The sequence below is a fragment of the Alosa alosa genome, chromosome 18, assembly GCF_017589495.1.
Source record: "Alosa alosa isolate M-15738 ecotype Scorff River chromosome 18, AALO_Geno_1.1, whole genome shotgun sequence".
Classification (NCBI taxonomy): Eukaryota; Metazoa; Chordata; class Actinopteri; order Clupeiformes; family Clupeidae; genus Alosa; species Alosa alosa.
Window position 1 is genome coordinate 18,888,581 of NC_063206.1, and position 21,399 is coordinate 18,909,979.

The window sequence follows — 21,399 nt, forward strand, 5'->3', positions numbered from 1 at the left end:
CTCGTTCCTCCGAGCCATCTCTCTCTCTCTCTCTCTCTCTCTCCCTCTCTCTTTTTCCTTAGTCTAATGACAGAGACAAATCGCCCTCAAATAAATCACTCCGATACATTTCATATGCTTTTTCTCAAGCGAACATCTGCTGTCTGTCTCTCTGACTCTTGACTGAGCAGGACTTAATTGGTGTATACGGTGTGTGTTTAGAGCTGATATAGATCTGAAGAGGAGAGAGGCAGAGCCTTGTTATTTGAAGATGATTTAATCCAGTTTGTAGTGCCAGTGGACAGATTTATTTAGAGTGGTACTCTGTCCAGGTCACAGTCAAAGGAGCCACTCTGGAGATGAAATGAATGGGAAATGGAGCATCATTGAGTGTGTGTGTGTGTGTGTGTGTGTGTGTGAGTGAGTGAGTCAGTGAGAGACTGAAAGAGAGCAAGTATGAGTGTGACAGAGTGTGAGGTGGGAGAGCGTGAGTGTGACAGCCTCTGTGCGTATGAGAGGTTGCTCCCTTAGACAAACACATGATGTCATACGAAAACTGATGATCTTGCCATTTGCCTCACCGTTTGCACTACACACACACTCACACTAATGCATACACACACTTTAATGTTTGTTCAGCGCATCAGATGTCACACAGATGAGAGCCTCATGACCTCACTCTGTAGTTAATGAATTCATATGTGTGCGTGCGTGCGTGCGTGCGTGTGTGTGTGTGCGTGTGTGTGTGTGTGTGCATTCATATTCAGCTGTATGCATACATGTGTGTTCTTTCATGTGTATGTGTCTCCGTGTCTGGCTTGGCATCCTTGCTGTATACAGCTGAAGCAGCTGTTGGAGGGGCAGCCAATCTGTGTGTGTGTGTGTGTGTTTGTGTGTGTGGTGTGTGTGTGTGTGTGAGATACTTTGTGACTAACTTTCTCCACCGTTTAAAGACACAGAGCAGTGCCTCTGGAGCATTTTCACAGAGCCGGCATTGTATCCCTATCTAATGTTGTGTTTTTACACATACATTTGTAGGTGTGCATACTGAATGTGTATGTGTGTGTGACCATATGCAGTAAGTAGTATTTTATGTGCAGATTATGTTGGTGTATTCGGTCATGGCTGGGCTGTTTTTCAGTATTTTTTCAGTACTGAAAGTGTGTGTGTATGTGTGATGGTTGAGTGTTTTGGGAGAAAGGATCTTTTACCTTTCCTCCTGCTCAGTATCCCCCAAATTGTCAACATCCAACATCTCTCTCTCTCTCTCTCTCTCTCTCTCTCTCTCTCTCTCTCTCTCTTTTTGTCTGTTTGTTCGTTCCCTCTTCTCTGTCTATGAACACCTGCACAGACAGACGTATGCACACACACGCACACACAGTCATTCACACGCACACACAGTCATTCACACACACACAAACACACACACACACACACACACACACACACACACACACAGTCATTCACACACACACACACACACACACACACACACACACACACACACACACACACACACACACAGATGTATACACACATGTATAGTTATACATATACACACCCTCCTTAACTGTGAAGCTACACATACATGCCTCATCACCATTAAGTGCCTATCTGTCTGTGTGCTGCCATCTCTCTCTCTCTCTCTCTCTCTCTCTCTCTCTCTCCCTTGTTCCCTCGCTTCCGCTCTTTTTGTCCCTCCTCTCCTCCTGTCTCCCTGTGCCCCGCCCGCATACACATCAGCATTTCCACCTGCATTCCCCAATCTAAACGATGATTGATGAGGGAAGGCTGAAGGTGTTCTAGTTTGCGCTAAACGAGCTGCTGTGTGAGATGCAGGGCAGACCCGCACAAAGACCTTTGTTCCCCCCACTGGATTCCATGAGTAAAATGGGAGTGTGTGTGTGTGTGTCTGTGTGTCACTGTGTGTCACTGGACTGGTTTCATGTCCATTTACGCTTGTGTCTGTTTGCGTACATCGTGGGCTGATGTAGTGTGCCCTTAAAACGGATATTCTGTATCTGAAATGTTCTTTGTGTTGCTCCTGTAGTTACTTGATACTTCCTAGTTTCTGGCAAGGCCGACCTCCAACATCCGCCAATCTCTTAACTGTCACCATCTCCCTATCTATACTAGATGCATTGCCACAGAATTGACCTTGTATTCAGGAAAGTGTGTACACTGTTTACATTGGTGTGTGTGTGTGTGTGTGTGCTTTAGCGCCATGCGGTTCCCTGTCTGGTTCTCATTTAGACGTGCTTGTGACCTAAACAGGGAAGCATGCTACATTTATCCACACAAACTGCAGGTCAGGATGTCGGTAAACACTCTGGATCCAGTGTGGCAGAGGGGAAATGGGGAGAGAGAGAGAGAGAGAGAGAGAGAGAGATTGAAAACTTCCTCGGTCGGTAAGGGGGAGGTGAGGCGCAGTGTGGCGGAGAGTTTCCAGGCTGGGTTTGAGTCACAGGGCGAGAGGCGTGTAGCGGGAACTCCTCAGGTGCTGCGCTGCCCTCACAGCAGGTGTCCCACAGCAGGGATGCCATAGGAACACAAAAACACAAACATAGCCAGGGCTCTGTAAACAAGGCTCATCCTAGCTATGTGTTGTTCATTAGCAGTATGTTTTAGCATGGTATTTATTCTGCGTTTTTCTTGAATTCATTCAGACCTTGTAGACAATTACATAATTAAATAGAGTAGTTGGAAAGAAAGATTATTTATATATAAAATCTTTTTTTCAAGTTTATTTGAAGCATATCATTTGATCTTAGCCATTTGATATACTTTACCAACATTTTGTGACTACATTAAATAAGCAGATATTTGTAACTGTAAGGCTGTTGATGTAAGTCAAGGCTTTGATATTTGTTTTTCTCTAATAGTGTTTTTTCTTTTCTATCCCGTCCTCCTTCCAACAGTACAAGAGATTCCTCTGCGATTCACCTTTGGAGGTAAGTACTGTCTCCTCACCAAACCACATTTCTCAAAATCCTCCCCCAGTTGGTCTTCATGGACTTGTTTTAACTCCCACTCACTCCTCTCAGACGAGTTCATGTCCACGTTCAATATCCAACAGCAAAATAAATCATCATCATTAATGGACCGTTCCTAAAAACACATTCACATCAAAAAACATATAATGCTCACATTTTGAGGTAGAGAGATGAAGCCAGTTTTGGCGTACAGGAAAGTATCTTATTTCTTGGTAATTACTGGCGTATTTGTTCATTTGCGTAAAGTTATAAGACAGGAAAGTAGTAATTACATGGTAATAACACATGCCAGCTGTGTGGTTGTGTGGAGGGATGGAGAAGGAAGATCGGTTTGTTTGGTTTAACGGGGGCTTTGTTTAGCACGCATGGAAAGAGATGGAAAATGATGGACGGAAATATGGCCACCAGATTGGGCTTGGTGATGACTCTGATCGAAGACCCCCCGCACGCGCACACACACACACACACAGAGGCACCGAGAGACAGAGGCAGAGACCACATTGTTATGCATAGATCCTAGATGATTGATCATGTTGGAAATAAAAAAAGACCCATCTATTACCTAGGAGAGGATCTTCTCCCAGCCCTGTTATTACATTGGCTGTGGTGGAGACTCTTGGCTTCCCAAAACAGATGCTTTACATAAAATTCAAGGAGGGTAGAAGGGGTCTTATAAAAATGTTTGAAACTCAAATCTTGTCCTGCCATCAAAGTTACATGTATGATCAGCAGAGCAAATGCAATACCTGAGTGTACTTCTGCAGATACAGTATACACACACACACACACACACACACACACACACACACATACATACTGCACGGTGGTGAGGACGCCAATTCCATTGCCAGCACTGGCATTACGGCCTTTCTGTGCACCAAACTGTTCTTTCCATCAAGTAGATTCCAATGTAGTTAAGAGCAGGTAAAAACTTGAGGCTGGCTTGCGAAAAATAGTTCTTTATTCTGGATATAACAACAGAGTTCTGGTAGCTCTATTGTACGCACAGCACAGCACAGTGTTGCAAGGTGAAGAATGAACTGAAGCAAAGATCTAGGAAACTCCTGGCTAATTATAATACCAGAATATGCATTCACATCTGGGGTCAATTTGGAGGGGGGGGGGGGTGGGTAGTGATATAGCCTTATTCAATTAAGATGTCTCTTGTGGGGGAACAATTAGTTAGGTACACCATTTGCTATTGTAAGGTAACATTGTGTCTGCTTACAATAAACGTCCTGTCCCCGCAGTTTCTGCAGTATTAAACAAAGAACCAAAAGAATGACATACGGAAAACCACTAAAATCTAACAATACAGACCTGTCCAGTGTCCATACAGAACTGTCCTTACAGAACTGATACAGAACTGTGTTGACAGTTTTCAAGTTTCAAGTTTTGAAGCTCTGGCTCAGGTCTTTAAGGATTTCTTTCCCAGCTTACATGTGTAGGTCTGTTCTTTGTTTTATTTTTTTTTTTAAATGAAAGAATTATGAAAGCCATTGCAAGGTGGTTTTGTACAAACATAAGGCCTATGAGAAAAGACGTGAACACATGGTTTAATACAGTTGCTTAGTGTTAACCAGACATAAACAGAGGAGCCAGATAGTAGGAGCAGGCATCACTAGCCAAGCAGGAGCAGTGGATTAGACATCCCTAGCCCATCTGTCGCCGAGGAACCAGACATCACCCACATAGCGAAGCGTTAATGATCTCCGTACCATAGCTGTGACTCTGGTCTCCAGTCAAATTGTCAGGTCACAGCAATTACACCAGCAATTTAACATGGGGGTGGGGGTGGGGGTGCTTGGAGATGTGGGGGTGCTCAGTAATGCCTTGTGGGCCCCCTCACCCCGGTCCTAATGAACATCGTTAGCGTTTATAGGAAGCAAGCTTTTATCACCTCGTCAAGCCTGGCGGCCAGACGCCCCGGATTACATGTACATGTGCACTCACACACACACTCACACACACATGCACAGACACAGGCATAGACACTAGATATGGAACACATTGTCCTGTTGTGGGTCCTTTTGTACCTTGCATTTTTTGCTTCTGATCTTTATGCTCCTTCTCCTCCCCACCACACACTCGCTCCCTCAGACCAACTCTGACCAACTCTGCCTGATTCCATATGGCTCCAATAAGAGTGCTCACACACACACACACACACACACACACTCTCTCTCTCTGTCTCTCTCTCTCTCTCTCTCACACATACACATGAGCAGTCTTTAACTATTTTACCTACAGACAGACTAAAGTGTGGTGGTTTCTGTCCTAACCCCCGAACCTGAAATTTCTTTTATGTCCAACCCGACCCGAACCCAGATGATGCCTCAGAACCTGACAGGCATTTTCATTTTTTTTTTCCATGTCCAACCCGGGACACTGTAAGACCGGCATGGTGGGCATGATGATGCCTCAGTTATTATGACTGGACTGGACCCCCGGGAGGGTGAAGCGAACCACAGTTTTCTTTGAATATCTCGAATTGTGGGTTTAGGAGGGACCATTTGTTTTTATGTTGATCTCAAAGGGGCCATGTCAACCCATCATATAGGTTTAGTCAGATTTTTTTTTTTTTTTTTGATTGGAAGGATCATTATGACACCCTCTGAATCCAAATTTTCCGTCATGGGGGGCCAAGGATAAAAAAAATATCGCCGTGGGGCCTAAACATTTTTGTATGTGTAGGATCATTATGACACCCCTCTGAATGCATGCCAAGTTTCGTGGACTTTCGTTCATGGGGGCCTTACAATAAAATAATTTATGTGTACATTTAGTGACCGTACACCAACAAGGATTCCCGGGACACTGAAAAGACCGGGTACCACCTAAACTTGGTGGGCATGTAACCCCACATGGATAGCATGGAACCATCGCTTTTTAAGGCTTTGATCTGTAGCCCCCGCTGGACTGGACCCCGAAAAGGAGGGTAGGGCAGACACAGTTTTCTTTGAATATCTTGAGAACCGTGGGGCCTAGGGATGACCAATTTTTTGCGTATGTTTGCCTCAGGGTCATGTAAACCCATTCCATATGCACACATGTGCATAAACAGATACACACGCACACACAAACATTCACAGTAATCCTACGTATGACACATACTCACACAGTAGACATATACGCTTGCATGCACATGCACACACACGGGCACATAAACAGGCAAACACACAAGCACATGCACGCACACACACACACCCACACACACATAAACATAAACATGTACATGCACACAATTCAAGAATTTCTCAGAATTATGAACAGGCAAGATGGGGGTGGGGTTGTATAAAATGTATATTACATGTGAAATCTATGAACTAATCATGTTTTGGTACTTGTTGTCTAGCAGATACCAGTGAGAATTGAGTGTGCATAATGCAATTCAGTGAGACAGTTAGAATCATATATGACTTATTTTTGTGGAAAACATGTGCTGGACTGGGCGGCGGTCATATTTTGCTCTGCGGTACATCTAGTTCCCATGCTAGTGATTAAACGTTTGTGGATAGTTTGTCTTTAGCCCATTAAATGGAACAAACAACAAATGGAATTCTTAATTGTCTACAGAATCAGATTAGCGTGCATGCACGAAGGTCACACACAGCGCACACAAGAGGCCCAAGCAAGCCTAGCCTATTGAAATATAATTCTAGTCTTACCATTGACGAAAAGTCTTGAAATGAACTGCAACAGTCTTTGAAACTACAGTCCTTCTATCACTGATCCATATGCAGCATCGACCTTATACCAGTAGCCTATGTCTTCACCACAGTATGCAACGCAAATAGGCCTACTTTCATATAGTAGGCCTAGACTTAATTCGCTTAGTTTTCTAGTCTTAAAATCTCCCGATAGGCTAACAACTTCAGTCACCCAAGACTGGAATGCACATCCGTTGTCACGGCTACATAAACAAATCTTGCACATGGGAAGAAAGCTGTTAGGTCTTTTTTTACATTTTATTTTATTCTCAAAAAAACAAACATTTGCATCATGTGAAGCAGACCTGTAGGTTACCCAACATAATAAGCAATTTTAAATGTAAAGCCTCCCATGCATATCGCCCCCATGTGTCCGAACCCGAACCGAACCCGACTATAATTTCTAAATATTTGTCCGAACTCTACCCATTGGGTCCTGTCGGGCTCAGGTCAGGTAGCCACACTCTAAGACACACACACACACACACGCACACACACACATACATGCACACTACACTTGCTGTCCTGTTTTCTGCAATATACTCGGGAGTTACAAGTGGGCATTCATTTTGTTGTACACACACACACACACACACACACACGCACAAGCCAAGGTTTTCTGGTTTTGTTTGTTTATCTGTGAAGCTGCCCATAAACAAAGGCTTTCATGCTTTAAAAAATGGAGATGGGCAATTAACGTCCACCAGTCTGTGTGTCCACATGCGTGTCCAGCTGTGTGTGTTGTCTAGTTCTGCACGCACACCAGGACCTGGTGTGAACTACACCCACGCACGCACGCACACAGGCACGCACGCGCGCACACACACACACAAACTCTCTCTCCATTGCTTGGATTAATTACTCTGGTTGCGTGCCTTCCTGCTTCATTCACCCTGCCAGTACTTAGCCAGGTATGTGTGAGAGACTTGTGTGTTTGTGTGTGTGTTGTCCTTCTCTCTTCATGCGCATGAATATACTCAAGGGTATCCCCATACCCAGAGAGAAAATAAGCACTTTAATTAACATCCAAAAACGAAAAGAAAAAACTCCACACCTACACACATTCACACATAAACACAGACATCATGTTGGGCCAATAAACATTGTCCGAGCTGTACCTATAGCGCTCTCTCTCTCACACACACACACACCCTCTCTCTCTCTCTCTCACTCACTCACTCACTCACACACACACACACACACACACACACACACACACACACAGTAAGCATTTTCTGCACCCACACAAGTCTGCGTTGCATTTGAGTGTCTGTTTCTGTTTTGCTGCTTCTTCTTTTTTTCCCTAAATGTGCTTTATTGCTTCTGTGTGTGTCTGTCCGCGGGGGAAACGCTCGTTAACAGGGCTGTTGGCTAATTAGTCGTCAGCTCTTTATGGACCTCTAGCCTAGCCCCTCATCCCCACCCAGACCTACATAATAAACACACACACACACACACACACACACACACTCACACTCAATCACACACAAACTCAAATACTTACACACACGCAATCAAAAACACAGCAGACTGCCTGACTTGTCACCACGCTGAGTCAGCCGTTTATAAAAAACACACACAGAGACACTTGCACACACCCTCACATGGGCTTACATATGCAATCGTTCACACCTAAGCACAAGCAGGTGTCTCCTCCACTTGTAAGCGAAAGTGTTGTTTATTATGACCCTGTATAAAACAGAATGGCCCAGAGCCTCCATGCTACGCCACTCAGGCTAACAGCACTGTGGCATTCTCACACACACACACACACACACCCCGAAAGATTTACACCCTCTTGAGCTCCGCATGGATTAACAGTGGAATTTTGCAGTTACACTCCAAGGATTGTGTGCGTGTGTGTGTTTGTGATTGTGTATATAGTATTTACGGGGTGTAATTTCATTAACAGAGAATCAGTTAGGTGTGTGTGTGTGTGTGTGTGCGTGCGTGGGTGTCTGTATGTGTGTGTGCGGTTCGTGACTAGGTGATGGATTGAGGCTCTAATCGTTGTGGTTTGTTTCTCTGAGATGAAATGAGCCATCACTGTCGGGAAAGCTATCGTGTGTTTGTGTGTGTGTGCATGTACATTAGCTCCAGTAAAGACTTTATCGCTGTTATGTTTTTCCTTACTTCACAATAGCTGATTATGCTTTTTCAAGTGTGCAGTATGACCACTAAACATCGAACCTGCTGCACACACTGGTCTCCTCAGTAGGAACCCTCACTTGTGCGCACTTACACACACACACACACATACTCATACAGATACACACACACACACCCATACACATGCACTCACGCACTCCTCCCATGTCAGCCTTTTTTGTTGCATTCATACTGTATCATTCCAACAAGGTGTAGCATATACTGTAGTTATGTCCTCCTCTCGAAGACAGTGGGGGAAAGAGTGGAGAAGACCAAGCGAAAGGCAAAAGACTAGGTGTAGGACTAGGAGTCTGGCCGATGGACTTTCTGTATGCTGTGCAGGCATATGTGACTATTTATATGTGATTACTTCTCCGTGTGTGTGCATGTGTGCGTTTGTGTGTGTAAGGTTTCAGAGAGAGGGGGAAAGTAGAAGGACCCCTCTGGCTATAATGTCCTGCACACCTAAACACACACCCTTCAAATGGCTCCTGAGCCAAAAGAAAACACAAGAATCAGGAAGCAGCGCTAACAGCTATGAGACAGGGGTGCTGGAGAAAGGGAGAGAGAGAGAGTGTGTAAGAGAGAGGGATGGAGGGAGGATGGTGAAGAGAGAGGGGGACAAAGAGAAACAGAGAGCGGTTTGGACTCCATCTGAGAGTGATTTGGTGTGTGTGTGTGTGTGTGTGTGTGTGTGTGTGTGTGTGCGAGTTTGAATGCGGGTGGTGGAGATGTCAGCTGGGTGGATGTTTGGCTTGCTGTCAAAGCGGCAAGGCCACAGCCATTAGGCTGTCCTACAGGGTAATGCCATGGTCAGAGAGAACGAGATCTTTCCTACTGAGGTCATAACTACACACACACACACACACACACACACACACACACACATATCGTTGCACACGTTCACGTTTTGGCTCTCATGGAAATCCCCACATACATGCTCCAATACACAGGCACTCATACTGTAGACTCCTATTACTGGCAAACTCTCAAACACATTGAGACCCCCCCCCTCCCTCCCTCACACACACACACACACACACGCGTACACACGCGACACACACACTGAAACAGTCATTGATAAATTCACTGCACTGCACTGTCAGATCATTTCACATCATGCGCACACACTTATACACAAACATGTGCGCAACACAAACACACACACACACACACACACACACACACACACACACACTGAAACAGTCATTGATAAATTCACTGCACTGCACGGTCAGATCATTTCACATCATGCATGCACACACACACACACACACACACACACACACAAACAATCGTTGATAAATTCACTGCACTGCACGGTCAGATCATTTCACATCATGCATGCACACACACACACACACACAAACACACTGTTCTGAGCACTCACTCTCCCCCACCCATCCATATTACAGTACTTCAAAAGGCTTGTGAGTGGCAGCCAAAGTGTAACAGTTAGCCCTTCATCCTGCTGCCTATGTTTCAGTGACTGACGTGGCCCCCAAACACAGACTGACAGAGGGCCTCCTAACACCCCCATCCCCACCCCGGTCAAGCTTCAGGCCGGGCCGGGGCCCCTCTACATGTGAAAACCCCCACGTCCTCTGCCCCGTGCCGCCACTGCACCAATTAGCCCCTAAAAGCTGCAGTTAGCATCGAAAAGCAGTAGTTAGCATCAAAAAGTGGAGCCTCCAGTTTCACCCACACACCTCCCCCCCACCCCCCAGCTGCCAGTCAGTCAGCTTTAATGGCTAGCTGATGGGGCCTTCATCTGTAATGGCCTCAGGAGATTGAGAGAGAGAGAGAGAGAGAGAACCCAAGGATTGTAACCCTTGGTGAATGTCAAGTTTATTTATATAGCACATTTCATACACAGAGGTCATTCAATGTCATTTACATAAAATAAAAGGGCAATAGGCAAAGAATAGTTTAAAAAGTAAAGATCATAATAAAAAAAAGAAAACTAAAAACACACAAGGTAAAATCATTGTGACATCAGCATGTGTTTCTGTGTGTGTCAGAAGCGGATTGTAACTCTTGGTGTGTGTGTGTGTGTGTGTGTGTGTGTGTGTGCGCGCGCGCACAGTGCACCAGAAGAGACTCTGTTACTTCTCAACTGTGGTCAGCACAGAGGAACATAAGTCAATAATGAGTCCTCCATGAAGAATGTAAAAGCTGAAAGTTACAGGCTCTGGTGGCAGTTTACTGATTGTGTGTGTGTCTGTGTCTGTGTCTGTGTCTGTGTGTGTCTGTGTCTGTTTGATTGCTAGTGAGTCAGTGTGTGCAGTTATTGTGTATTGTGTATTGCATATGGTCATTGACATTATCTACCTGTGCCTAATGGGCTGTTTACGTGTGTATTCCTACTTTAGATTGTGTGTGCGTGTGCCTGTGCGCCTGTGCTTGTCTGCATGTGATTTGCAGTGTTATTGAACCTGAGATATTTTCTGAGGAAACATTTGTGTGTGTGTGAGGCAAACGGTTTGGTTTGGATCGAGTTGCCCCATCTAGATCAGGCAGATATGATGTTGGTACGTGTGTACCAACTTGTGTGTGTGTGTGTGTGTGTGTGTGTGTGTGTGTGTGTTTGTAAAGGTAAAAGTTTCAGAAGCTGGATTAACTTGACCACCTCCTGGTACTGATAACGAGTCACGCTGAGGCACCCTAACCCAGGCCAGATGGGTGTGTGTGTGTGTGTGTCACAAGATCCTGTTTCCAACCAACCACACCAACGAATGCCCCTCTCAACAAAGAGAGAGAGAGAGAGAGAGAGAGAGAGAGAGAGAGAGAGAGAGAGAGAGAGAGAGAGAGAGAGAGAGAGAGAGAGAGAGAGAGAGAGAGAGAGAGAGAGAGAGAGAGAGAGAGAGAGAGAGAGAGAGAGAGAGAGAGAGAGAGAGAGAGAGAGAGAGAGAGAGAGAGAGAGAGAGAGAGAGAGAGAGAGAGAGAGAGAGAGAGAGAGAGAGAGAGAGAGAGAGAGAGAGAGAGAGAGAGAGAGAGAGAGAGAGAGAGAGAGAGAGAGAGAGAGAGAGAGAGAGAGAGAGAGAGAGAGAGAGAGAGAGAGAGAGAGAGAGAGAGAGAGAGAGAGAGAGAGAGAGAGAGAGAGAGAGAGAGAGAGAGAGAGAGAGAGAGAGAGAGAGAGAGAGAGAGAGAGAGAGAGAGAGAGAGAGAGAGAGAGAGAGAGAGAGAGAGAGAGAGAGAGAGAGAGAGAGAGAGAGAGAGAGAGAGAGAGAGAGAGAGAGAGAGAGAGAGAGAGAGAGAGAGAGAGAGAGAGAGAGAGAGAGAGAGAGAGAGAGAGAGAGAGAGAGAGAGAGAGAGAGAGAGAGAGAGAGAGAGAGAGAGAGAGAGAGAGAGAGAGAGAGAGAGAGAGAGAGAGAGAGAGAGAGAGAGAGAGAGAGAGAGAGAGAGAGAGAGAGAGAGAGAGAGAGAGAGAGAGAGAGAGAGAGAGAGAGAGAGAGAGAGAGAGAGAGAGAGAGAGAGAGAGAGAGAGAGAGAGAGAGAGAGAGAGAGAGAGAGAGAGAGAGAGAGAGAGAGAGAGAGAGAGAGAGAGAGAGAGAGAGAGAGAGAGAGAGAGAGAGAGAGAGAGAGAGAGAGAGAGAGAGAGAGAGAGAGAGAGAGAGAGAGAGAGAGAGAGAGAGAGAGAGAGAGAGAGAGAGAGAGAGAGAGAGAGAGAGAGAGAGAGAGAGAGAGAGAGAGAGAGAGAGAGAGAGAGAGAGAGAGAGAGAGAGAGAGAGAGAGAGAGAGAGAGAGAGAGCACCACACACACACACACACACATTCACACATCTGCGTTTACGTTGTGAGCTCAACAGCAAATGGCTATTCTCATTATTGTAACATGGACTCCCAGGCACAGAAGTACACACACAAAGCCTGCTTTCTTTTAATGGCATTAGGCCCGGAGTCATGTTACATTTTCTAGAGTTTGCCAGAAAAAACAGGAGTTTTGTAAAATGTATTAATATTGTTCTCCTTTTTCATATGTCTTGTATGGAACAGTGCAGTTTATAGTGGCCATTTTATAGATGTGTAGATATTTTGGCTTTGTAAACTTTCAGCAAAGCTCTTTTTCTTGCTCTTTGTTCGAATCAGAGGAGAGCCAAGATTGTGATGTCTGCTTATAAGGATATCATGAAGAGTTTTACACTTCAGCCCTGGTCACAAAAACAACCGGATTCACATTAGGTCTCACCACTGTCTTCCCCATTTTTTTTTTCTCTCTCTCTCTCTCTCTCTCTCTCTCTCTCTCTCTCTCTCTCCCCTCCCCTCCCTCTCTCTCTGCCCAGGTGGAGACAGCTGCAGACGGTCCTGAGCTGGGCTACGGCTCCTTCCACCAGCAGTACTGGCTGGACGGGCGGCTGATTGCGGTGGGGGTCATCGACGTCCTGCCCTCCTGCGTGTCGTCCGTCTACCTGTACTACCACCCCGACTTCTCCAACCTCTCACTGGGAGTCTACTCTGCACTCAGGTACATGCACGCACGCACGCACACACTCACACACACACACACACACACACACACACACACACACACACACACACTCGCAAAAACACACATGTAAAATGAGCATAAAGCACTACTTGAATGCAAAGTAACTAGTGCAGTAGCCGTTCAAACATGCCATTCCTGTAGAAAACCTGTAGCCCAATTACATGCCCGCAGGTATGCCTGCTTTAACAATAGGATGATAGGGAAACATCATTCCAGCTAAGGATTCAATAATGAATACTGAATATTATATTTTAATATATATTTACCTATAATTATTAATGTGCAGTAAGCAGAATTTAGGCATGGCTGCATGTGACATTCTACAGATCAGAATGACATAAAGCCTAACCGCTGTTTCGAGTTAAGGCTATTTTTTGTTATTTGAATAACTTCTGATATTGAATAAAATCATTTTACCGAATGATGCATCATCGTTTGAAATTTGCAACGATGTGACTCTCTGGTAGGGATAGCCTAGGCCTAAGTGACATCACACTCTGTCTGCCACTGGTTGTCTGTTGCTGTTCGAAATGACATGAGCCTAAAGCTTTGATGGAAGTCTATATGTTTAGCCTATTGATTAGTTTAATGATATAGAAGACAAACCATAGAAAGATGCATCATCATATGAGATTTGCAACGATGTGACTCAAAAACAGTCTTTGGTAGCATAAGTGACGTCGCTGTGTGGCACGTCTTCTGAAAGCGTTGTTAAATTGGGACCATTAGCCTATTGCTCATTTCAATTTGGGATCTTGCAGTCGGAATTGTTGTTTGCTTATTCAGAGTCTCGAGTCCAAAGTAGCCTGGGCTATTCGTAGCGTCAGTATATTGCACATACTTTTTATGACACACAGACAGACGTTCCTGCAATTTATAGATAGATGCATCACAATGTATTCGACTGTAATTTTGATGAGGATCTTTGCTCACTGAACATGGAAGTGAGCTTGAGCAAGCCAAGTTTGTATTAACAGTTATATGCAGCACAGTCTTCTGCATGTAGATAGATGTCTATGTCTTGAAGCGTCTGTGTCTTTGCGTCTGTGTCTGCGTCTGTGTCTGTGTCAATATTAATCATGTGTGTGTGTGTGTGTGTGTGTGTGTGTGTGTGTGTGTGTGTGTGTGTGTGTGTGTGTGTGTCTTGGCTCTGCACACATAAAGGAGCCTGTGGGTCTGACTTTGACTTTACACAAACTTCAAACATTTCCTCCTCTAAAGCACACTCACCCACAAGGCTTACCCCAGAGGCCTTGGTCTACCACCTTCATAACCATACACACACACACACACACACACACACACACACACACACACACACACACACACACACATTCTGATGTCTTCATTCTGCAGAGTAGCAGTTTTTTTCTTTTAATGACCACCTCACAGCTAAGACTATGAGTAAATCTATGAGTGTGCATTTAACATTAGTGGTACTGAAGGTACACAAACTGTGTCTGTGTGTGTGTGTGTGTGTGTGTGTCGCGTGCGCCTGTGTGCGTGTCATCCAGACAACATCCTGGTTTGTGATTATCTGAGATGATGTATATGGGTTTGTGTGTGTCCCTGTGTGAGTTGCAGGAGGTTGCGTGTGTGTGTGTGTTTGTGAGAGTTTTTGTAGAGGGAAAGGCTGTGTGTGTGTGTGTGTGTGTGTGTTTGTGAGGGTTTTTGTAGAGGGAAAGGCGGTGTGTGTGTGTGTGAGGGTTTTTGTAGAGGGAAAGGCGGTGTGTGTGTGTGTGTGTGTGTGTGTGTGTGTGTTTGTGTGTTTGTGAGGGTTTTTTGTAGAGGAAAAAGCTGATGTGTATCGTAATAATGTTTGTGAGGTTTTGTAGAGGCAAAAAAGCGGTGTGTGTGTTTATGAGGGTTTTTGTAGAGAAAAAGGCTAGAGTGTGTGTGTTTGTGAGGTTTTTGTAGAAAAGGGCCGTATTAAATGTGTAATGTGTGTTTGAGGGTTTTATAGAGGGAAAAACTTTTTGTGTGTATGTGTGTTTGTGAGGTTTTGTAAGGAAAAGCGATGTAATATGTGTTTGTGAGGTGGCTTTGTAGAGGAAAAAAGCGATGTGTGTTGTGTTGTGTGTTTGTTTTGTTTTAATAAGGAAAAAGCGATTTTGTAATGGGAAAAAGCGAAAATGATAATGTGTGTGTTGTGTGTATGTGTTTATGAGGAGTTTTATAGAGAAAATGTGTGCGTGTGTGTGTGTGTTTATGTTTATGAGAAAAAGCGATGTGTGTTTGTGAGGTTTTAGCAAAGGGAAAAAAAGCGATGTGTGTTTTTGTGTAGTGTTTTGTAGAGGAAAAGGATGTGTGTGTGTGTGTGTGTGTGTGTGATTCTGATCTAAGGACAGGAGAGGGGGATATGGGGTTCCGTTAGAGGGAAAGGGCTGGAGATGGAGAAGAATGGGGAGGGAGCCAGATGTGTTGCACTGCTTGTCCCATGTGTGTGTGTATGTGTGTGTGTTTGTGTGTGTATGTATGTGTGTGTGTGTGTGTGTGTGTGTGTGTGTGGGGGGGGGGGGGGGGGGGTAGATTAAGGCAACACTTGAGTAGTTTTGGATGTTTTCCCATATCAGTTTTCTAGAGTATATTTAAGGAAAGACTTCTCCTGAACTGAAACTGGTCGTCGTCTCTCCTTTTCTGCCCCCCTGCATACTGTATTCAAATGTCCTGCAAATAATTACAGTTTTCCGTTGGATGATAATTATAGTTTTGAGTGAAGTCCTGTGGAAAGAACCTTTTTCACCCAGCTCATTCACATATTTCAGTTAGCGTGTGTGTGTGTGTGTGTGGGGAGGAGGAATTTGAATATGGCAATATGTCGAGGAGTGTGTGTGTGTGTGTGTGTGTGTGTGTGTTTTATGTATTAGCTAGAGAGGGAGAGTCTGTGTGTGTGTGTGTGTGTGTGTGTGTGTGTATGGAGTGCATTAGTATGTGCTGGGATGGCCGGTGGAGGCGGGGGATAATTGGCCAGTGTGTGAGTGTCAGCATGCTGAAGAGGGGATAATGGCGGCTTCACGCTGCTGCCAGGGGCCCCCTGTGTGGGGCCGGGGGGTGCGAGGGGGGGCCCTCCAGCGTTTTTGTGAATGGGCCCCTCACCTCTGCTGCTCCGCTCCTCATTCACAGGCAGCGGGGCCTTTGTGCGGAGGGGATGGGAACCAGGGAACCTGGCAGAGACGCGCTGACCTCCCAGCACCTCTCCTCTCTCACAGTGCTCGCTGTTCTCCCTCGCTCTTTCTCTCTCTCTCTCTCTCTCTCTCTCTCTCTCTCTCTCTCTCTCTCTCTCGTGTTTCTCGTTTTTTTTCTCGCTCCTCTTGGCAGTCTTGTGCTCGGCTTCGCTTTTCTTATCCCCTCTTACCCCCAAGTCTTGCTCTTTGCTCTCTTCTTCTAGTTGGCCATGTCACCCATTTCTCCCCTCCCTCTCCCTCTCTCTCTCTCTCTCTCTCTCTCTCTCTCTACCCCCCTCCCCATCTAGCTTTTAATTTCCACCACATCTATTTTATGGAGGAGAGTTTTTGGGCTTTTCTTTCATCCCCTTTTCTCTCCCACTGCAGACGTTTGGGCCGGAGGAGAAAGGACTTCGCTCCCTCTTACGGTGTGAAGCGCTTAAAGAGTGCAATGCACAGAGCAAGAGAATGAGAGAGAGAGAAGGGGGGGGGGGGGCAGACTTAAAAAGAGACGAAGAATAGAGCGAGGGATTTATTTATGGAAGAGTGAAGCGAGGGAAAGCGTGGGAGGAAATGGGGAGCGAAGAGTGATAATTAAGAGAGAGGGAGGAGAGGAGGAGTGCTGGGGCTGAGTGAGGCGAGAGAGGAGGGCTGAGCCAGAGATGGTCGTCAAAAACCGCCTCCTTTTTCCATGGAGCACCTCCCAAAGTGTTGCCTCTCCTCTCCTCTTCAAATTGCCTCCTCTCCTCTTCAAATAGCCTCCTCTCCTCTACTCAAATAGCCTCCTCTCCTCTACTCAAATACCCTCCTCTCCTCTACTCAAATATCCTCCTCTCCTCTACTCAAATAGCCTCCTCTCCTCCTCTCCTCCACCACTCTCTTCACTGCATCCCTCTGTCCATCCTTCTCCATCTTTACCTTTCCTTTCATCTTCCATCTTTCCATTTATCTTTACCATCTTTCTCTCTCTCATCCCATCCTGTCCTCTCCCGTTCGATTTACACTCAGCGGCCGCAGTCACGTGGGCAGCTGTGTGTGTCTGCATGTGTGATTTTGAAGTCCTGACCCTCGGACAGCCCATTAGAATCTCATACTCTCATCGCCGTCAGACATACGGACTGACGTGATTTTGATTTGAGTCCATGCAGAATTCTTGTTGTTTTACAATAGAAGAATAGCTAGGGAAAAAAAATACTTTTCTTTGTTTGCGTTATCATTTCATATGTCAGCCAAGTTCACCAGACATCATTTTCAAATAGGCCCCCTTCAGTTTGCCCTCTAATAAAGGAAATTCAATTAAGGTAATTAAATAAGTTGGATTGAATTGTAATTTAATAACTTGATGATTCAAGATAAGATTGAAGATAAGATAAGACTGATTGATTGATTGATTGGCAGTAGATGCTGTAGTTGTATGCTATGGGTGCTGTTCCTCTTGATATATCTCTCTCTCTCTCTCTCTCTCTCTCTCTCTCTCTCTCTCTCTCTCTCTCTCTCTCACTCTCTCCTCTGTTTTTCCTACAGGGAGATTGCCTTCACCAGGCAGTTGCAGAAGCAGTCTCCTAAGCTGTGTCACTACTACCTGGGCTTCTACATTCACTCCTGTCCAAAGATGCGTTACAAGGTGAGTCTCCTCCCCAGCCCAGCTCACTCAGCCACACACACACACACACACACACACACACACACACACACACACACACACACACACACACAAACGTTCACTTTCACTTCTCACTTGGCCCCTTCTAATTGTCTGAAACAAGTCCTCATTGTCCTTCCCCTCTTTTTGAAATCTGTTTGTGTGTGTCTGCGTCTCCGCTTTGGACATGGTGTGCTGGAGATGTTGGGTTTTGTTTTTGTTCTGCAGTCAGGTCAGCGATGTGTTGGGAGAGCAGCGCTCCGTGGCATGTGTGTGTGTGTGAGGTGTTGAAGGTGCACTGGCTTTGCTGACTGACCGAGACAGGAAATATGCAGTCGTTGCTCTCTGACCCCCAGCACCACTCGCCGCACTCGCTCACTCCATCAACACAGCCAGCCCTCTCCTCTCATCCTCTCATTCCTTTAACACACTTTCTGCTGAGACTTCAGTTACTTTGAAGTGTGTGTGTGTGTGTGTGTGTATGGGGGGGGGGGTCTTTCTGTGTGTGTTGGGAGGGGTTCTGGTAGAGGCTCGTTGGACCATTAGCAGACATTGAGCCTCTTTTACACACTCTCTCCCAAAGCTCTCGAGAGCCATTACCCATCAGGCATTGGGGCAGAAAGGGGAGCTAACCAGGAAGGAGTGGCCTTTTGGGTCGCGTGGATGTGGGGGTCTCCCGTCTCGCTTCCACTCCCCCCACCCACGACCAATCGCTGTGATTGACAGGCCGTCGCCAACGAGAAAGGAACGCCTTCACAAGCGCAGCGGGTTTGTACCGTTCGTGCAGCCAGTGTTATTTTTAATCCCATCCCACATATCCCTGCACATCAACAGTTTTATGCGCACATGTGGGATCTGTTCTTGGAAGAGCCGAGAAAGTGAGAGAGAGAGAGAGAGAGAGAGAGAAAGAGAGGGAGAAGGAGTGGGGGACGGAGGGAAAGAGAGAAGGAGTGGGGGACGGAGGGAAAGAGAGAGGGAGAAAAGGAGTGGGGGACGGAAGGAAAGAGAGAAGGAGTAAGGGACGAGAAAAAGAGAGAAGAGAAGGAGTGGGGGAGAAGAAAAGAGAGAAGGAGTGGGGGAAGGAGGGAAAGAGAGAGGGAGAGAAGGAGTGGGGGACGGAGGGAAAGAGAGAAGGAGTGGGGGACGGAGGGAAAGAGAGAGGGAGGTGAGAATATGTCCTGTCCCGTGTTTTTATTACTGGGGTAGTACTCTGCAGGTTTCCCCACGCGGCGGGCTGAGAAGCGTTGAGGGGGAACGGTGACACCTGTGGAAGGTGTTAATCCCCCTCTCTTGGCTCGCTCTCGCACCACTCCATCTGCTTCCCTCGTTCCGCAGAGTCCCCTCTGTCCTCACCGGCCGCAGGAGCCGCGTACGAGCAACATTCCTCCCTCGTCAACGACCACTGTGTGTGTGTGTGTGTATTTGTTTGTGAGTGTGTATGTATTTGTAGTCGTGTAGGTTTAGCCTCTGTAGGGACTACAGGGTGAGCTCAATTCCCTCCCTCTGCTCCTTTTTCTCTCTCTCCCTTTCATCCCCGTCATTCCCTGCTCTGGTGTCTGAAGTAGTTGTGTCTGAACCTGAATGTTCTGGACTTGAAACATTGCTCATAAAGCATCCTCCAACACTAGTTTGTGTGTGTTTGCTTGGCATGGAGCCGACTGTAACATTTCACTGCATTGTATGTATGTGACCAATAAAATCTGAATCTGCATCTGAATCTGAATCCTCTGCTTAGAGTTTAGTGTTGGTGCGATAGATGGTGTAGGGTAAGCCCCTATGGAGGCCTGGTTGGGGTGAGCAGCCCACAGGATGGAGGCCTGCTGGGGGGGGCTCCAGCGGTGGGAGGCCTGTGCTGGGGCTTAAGCCCTGGGACGGAGGCCTGGTTTGGGGTAAAATCCCACTGGAGAGAAAGGCCTGGCTAAGACTGGAGCAGGCATCACTCCACTGCTCGTGTGTTTGCAGCGTCCCAAAGGTGCTTTTGTCCGGGCGTCCGACCAGAGCTGTGTAGCCGAGGCCATGTTGGTGCAGGAGAGAGGGAGGAGGAAAAGGATGGAGGTGGAGAGAGAGGGAGGGGAGAGGAGAGGGGGGAGAGAGGGGGGGTACGAATACAACACAGGTGCAGTAGAGTGAACTACAGCTTGACAACCATTCCACACACACACACACACACACACACACACACACACACACACACACACACACACACATGGGGATGTGTGAGGGATGTGTGTTTTAGTGAGGTGAACAGCTGATTCATCCATAAGAGAGCAGCAGCAGCAGCAAGGAGAGGAATGTGAGTGTAAGGGATGGAGCAGCAAGAGAGGTGGAGTATGAGTGAGAGGGCAATAGAGAGAGAGGGGGGTTACAGGAGGAGATGGGGGAGAAAGGGAGAGAGAGGGAAGGAAGGAGGGAGAGGGGGAAGGAAGGGGAGGGAGGGGGGTAGAGAGAGAGAGAGAGAGAGAAAGAGAGGGAGCAGACGGAGCTGCAGAAGCCATTAGTGGTTGAGGGAAAGGTCACTGAGGAGACTGCTACTGTAGTTGACAGCGGCATCAGGAGTGTGTGTTCCGCGTGTTCTCTCTGTGTGTCAGACACACACAGAAACACACACACACACACAGACGTGCTGAATTTGGTAGTTTTGGACAAGGGGTGCTAAGTCCCCCTCACTCCAGCTCGGACTAGACAGCCAAGAACTGTCCCATTCATCCTCCTCTTTATGTTGTCGTTCTTTCTTCACCTCTTTACTCCTTTCATCCCCTATTCATCTACCCCTCTATTCACACGTTTCCTCCTTCCTGTTCCTCCCATCCATTTTAATGCAGGGTTATTTATATTTTGTTGTTTATTTGGGTCTGTTTGTGTGTGTTTGTGTCAGTGTGCCAGTGATCTGTTGTTTACAGGGTAATTCTGGTGTTCCATTTTACAGTGTTTGGGTGTCTGCAGTTTGTGAGTCTGTGTGTGTGTGTGTGTGTGTGTGTGTGTGTGTGTGTGTGTGTGTGTGTGTTATATGCTAGTATATCCTCCAGACCTTGTCTGCATTGATATGTGCCTTGAATCCTGAGCAGCATTCTACTGCAGACAGTGTTGATAGAAACTCTTTCGCTTGCTCTCGCTCACTCACTTACTCAAACTTTACTTTCTCACACAAACAAAAACACACTGTCTCACTCTATCGTGCACACACACACACACACACACACACACACATATACTCTTTCTCTCTAACACACACATATACACACACACACACACACACACACACACACACACACAC

General features: G+C 46.3%; 1 protein-coding gene across 5 annotated transcripts in view; it reads left to right on the forward strand.

The window, feature by feature from the left end:
- Positions 1-21,399, forward strand: part of LOC125311580 (arginyl-tRNA--protein transferase 1) — a 97,988-nt gene that overhangs the window by 29,106 nt on the left and 47,483 nt on the right. For all 5 annotated transcript variants that reach the window (XM_048269788.1, XM_048269786.1, XM_048269785.1 and 2 more), the window contains exons 8-10: positions 2,898-2,930; positions 13,114-13,295; positions 18,008-18,107. In XM_048269788.1, the coding sequence (XP_048125745.1) occupies positions 2,898-2,930; positions 13,114-13,295; positions 18,008-18,107 (315 nt within the window). The remainder of the gene's footprint in view (positions 1-2,897; positions 2,931-13,113; positions 13,296-18,007; positions 18,108-21,399) is intronic.